The sequence below is a fragment of the Sinocyclocheilus rhinocerous genome, unplaced genomic scaffold (assembly GCF_001515625.1).
Source record: "Sinocyclocheilus rhinocerous isolate Xijiao unplaced genomic scaffold, SAMN03320098_v1.1 scaffold369, whole genome shotgun sequence".
Classification (NCBI taxonomy): Eukaryota; Metazoa; Chordata; class Actinopteri; order Cypriniformes; family Cyprinidae; genus Sinocyclocheilus; species Sinocyclocheilus rhinocerous.
In genome coordinates, this window is record NW_015666557.1 from 1,310,285 (window position 1) to 1,314,416 (window position 4,132).

Consider the following 4,132-nt stretch of genomic DNA (forward strand, 5'->3'; position numbering starts at 1 on the left):
TATGGCAGATGCTCAATAAAAATCCTGATCTGATAAATCGAGTGGTTATTTGTTGTGCTGTGGTTAACTGTCATGAGCTATACAAAGGCTAATGTAAATTGGAAAATCATATACTGATAATATATACACTAATGCCAAGGTCTCTGGAAAGAGGTTTGGTATAGTGATTCTTATATTCCATATGGTGACAACATGAGTCTGATGGTGTAAGATGTCTTCCAGTGTTGTGTTGGGCCACATAATTATTGTTCATACATAAATCGTTTAGAACTGCTTTTATTTAGTGAACAATTTCAGTTCTGTTCACCAGGAAGTGCTGGGTAACACTGCTTTACTTTAAAGCTTTACTACCTAATAAAACAATCTATTGTTCTATAAATTGAAATAATCCTTACTGTTACTTAATAATTTCTACTCATACTTTCTTACTTTCAAAAAGTAACCTGATTACCTTCTGTGCATAAATATGAAAACACATTAAAATTCCTATTACCTATTAGCCTCATATGACACTGCACTAAATGTATGCCTGTCCTTGTGTACCCACAGGCTCTCACTTACTGATGTATTTTGCAACATATATAATTGGACAGACACCTTTTCCAGAATTCACCGTTGTAGGAATGGTGGATGATGTGCAAGTAAGGTACTATGACTCAGTTACACAGAGAGCTGTAAGTAACTCTCACAATGATTCCAAACACTATGATGAAGAGCAACATGATGACATTGTTATATTTCGTGATATGTATTACAACTTGAAAGATCGAGCATATTATCTGAAGGACATCCTAAATCTCTCTGATGGTGAGTTGCCTGTCTACATACTCAAATTATATTGTTTGAAGATTTATTTGAAGGTTTGGAAAAGAAATAAAAAAGAATACAGCATATACAAGAATTGGACAATGAAACTGAAACACTGGTCAATATAGTGTTTGAGGATTCACACTTATATATGCTTGGCCTAGTGGCCAAACTTCACTGATGTCAGAACAGAGTGTGAAGGTTGCTGTACATAAAATATTGCAATACACACAACTTAATGAGAGACATATCAGAGTTCCAAAGAGGACAAATTGTTGGTGTGTGTCTTGCTGGTGCATCTGTGACCAGGAAAGCAAGTCTGTGGTGTATTGAGAGTCACGGTATCCAGGGTAATGTCGGCATACCACCATGAAGTATGAACCACATCCAGCAGGAGTAACTTTTGAAGAGATTGTCTGAAAGGGACATAAATCCACAAACTGCCCCACTTACTGCAGAATTAAATGCGCACCTTGACTCTCCTTTTTCCTCCATAACTGGACGCAGGAGCTCCACAGGTTCAATTTTCATGGTTGGACTGCTATAGCCAAACCTTTGGCCACTCATGCCAAAACCAAACACTGGTTTCAAATCAGGGTATTTTAAATGTATTGTTCTCTTATGAGTCCGACTTCACTGTCTTTCCCAATCGGGAGAGTTAGGCCACATCCACAAGAAGCCAGAGCTTTCCCTATCCGATCTTTGTTCTTCCTTGTTCTAAAAAAAAATTCTGTAAACACAGCGTAGTCTCTAAAAATATTTGTGTACACACAAAAAATTACACACGAGTAATTTTTGATTTTGCTTTAGAAAAGCTAATAGGCTCAATAGCTACTGCAGCACGAACACAAGCATGTAGTCCGCCATTGTTGTTGTTGTTGCTGTCACGTGACGTAGCAGTGTCTGACTAGGGTCGAGACGTGGGTTGATGACATCATAGTTTCACAAAATATACGGATTGGCTGTACACACGAAAACGCAAGGGTGTCATTTTCAGATTTATCCACTCTGGGACCCGGTTTTAAAAAATAGCGGTTTCAGGCTCCCAAAACGTCGGATCCGTCTGGACGAAACGCCGATACGATACAATTTTTTTACGAATACAGCTAACGACGTGTCAGTGTGGATGTGCTCTTAGAGTGTGGAGAAGCCCCAAAGAGACTTACCACCTAGACCTTTCCCCAGAGTGAAGCACGGGAGTGGATCATTAATTGTTTGGGCTGCAATACCATGGCATTCCCTACTGTGGTAGTTGAGCGCATCCATACCAAGGACTACTGAACTATTCTGGAGAACCATGTGTACCCAAAGGTTCAAACACTGTATGTACCTTGAAGATTGTGCCACCAGAATCACTTAGTGACCTGGCCACACGTCTGCAAGAGAAATAGCTGAAAATCCCTCTGGCCACTGTGCAGGACTTGTATCTGGCATTCCCAATACCAATTGATGCTCTACTGGCCTGTATAGTGTTTCAGTTTCATTATCCAACCTTGTACGTTTGTTAGGCCTCATTTCAAATGAACATGTATAACATCAGTATGCTAAAGTAATGTATAAAATTATTTATTATTTTATAAACTTAATGTTTACTTATTTATGCATTGATTCAGGTCAATGGTAAGAACAATTCAAAGACCCATAGTGAATAACGATTTGATCAATATTTTGCTCAGTTTTATCAGTCTTTTCAGTTGTTGATTTTTTTTTTCAGTGTTGCAGTCTATGCATTTTTTTTTATAATTCTATTACTGCGTAATTTATGTAGACAAAAATACAAGATACAAAAATGTTGCACAATGTCACACCTCATTTTAGCCCACATTCTGATTTTACCACTTTGTGAAAATTTAGTTGTTTAATGTAATAGGTTCTTACATAATTGCTTGCATAATGGGACCACAAAAGTAACTAAATAAACTTTCTTTATCTCCATTTGAAGGTGTACATGTACATCAGAGGCTTGCTGGATGTGAATTGTTGGAAAATGACAAACCGGGTCTAGTTTACACATGGGATGCATTCAATGGTCAAATGAAAGAGTGGGGTACCTTTGACGCAAAGACAAAAACATTACAGATTAACTTGTCATTAATACGTGCATGGGACCAGCACAAAAGTCTTAATGTCAATTTTCTGTATGAAAATATTTATTATCCTATTTGCCTGAAAATTTTGAGGAGGAACTTGAACATGAAGAAAAGCAGCATTCTGCAAAAAGGTATAGATAACTTGTCTGATTAAGTACAGTACAAGAAGTGCATTACATTACAGTACATTGTTTTTAGAGTAAGCCATAAAATCACATGACAGGGGGCAAGGTTTCCCTGTCCCTGTGATTGGCTGATTGCCCTCTCAAGGCGATACTGCCTACCACCATGTTCGCATTTGGTCCACAAATACACAAACTGATAGACTAACTAAAAAAAAAAAACTCACGGAGAAACTGTGACTCGCTTCTCGCGAGAGAGTCAGTGCAATACACTTCTCTCTTCTGCTGAAGATTAAGAGATTGAAAAATATGAAGTTGCACAGGAAGAATACCAATAGAAAAATACTTCTCCATGAAAGGCATTTAAAAAGACATTTAAAATAAAACTACATTGCTGTATCATTGCAAGTGAAAGTTGTGAAGTTAGTTTATATAGTTGATAATATACAGTGAGTATAAAAATGGGTGGCAAGGCACTGTCAAAAGATCTCCTATGATAAAGTTGCGGACAGGCACAATTCACGAGATGGATGCAAAAACTTTCAAAGGCTTTATCAATGCCTAGAAGCACAGTGAAGTCTATTATTAAGAAGTGGAAGGTATTTGGTACAACACATACCCTCCCTGGATCAGGACATCACTCCAAACTGGATGAAAGAGCCAGGAGGAAACTGGTCAGAGAGGCGACCAAGAGGCCTACAGCAACTCTGAAGCAGTTGCAGGAATTTTTGACAAACAGTGGTCATTGTGTGCATGTGACAACAATATCACAAATTCTCCACAAATGTGGCTTGTATGGGAGGGTTGCAAGAAAAAAGCCACTTCTCAAGAAAGGCCACATGCAGTCATGACTGAGATTCTGAGGAAGATGAGACTAAAATTGAAGTATTTGGCCTCATCACCAAACAATATGTCTGGCAGAAATCCAATACAGCTCACCATCCAAATAACAGCATTCCTACAGAAAAGTGACCACACAGTGGTTGAAGGAGAAAAGTGTGAATGTTATTGCATGGCCTAGTCCAGGGGTAGGCAAGTTCGGTCCTAGAGAGCCGCAGAGTTCAGCTCCAACCCTGAAAAAAAAACTCACCTGCCTATAGCCTTAGTAATCCT

The 4,132-nt window shown here is 38.5% G+C and overlaps 1 protein-coding gene across 1 annotated transcript in view; it reads left to right on the forward strand.

Annotated features, from left to right (window-relative positions):
• Window positions 1-557: 557 nt before the first annotated feature.
• LOC107732733 (major histocompatibility complex class I-related gene protein-like) overlaps window positions 558-4,132 on the forward strand; it is an 18,866-nt gene continuing 15,291 nt past the window's right edge. The window contains exons 1-2 of the mRNA XM_016544150.1: window positions 558-807; window positions 2,750-3,028. Of these exons, the coding sequence (XP_016399636.1) occupies window positions 564-807; window positions 2,750-3,028 (523 nt within the window). The 5' untranslated portion in view covers window positions 558-563. The remainder of the gene's footprint in view (window positions 808-2,749; window positions 3,029-4,132) is intronic.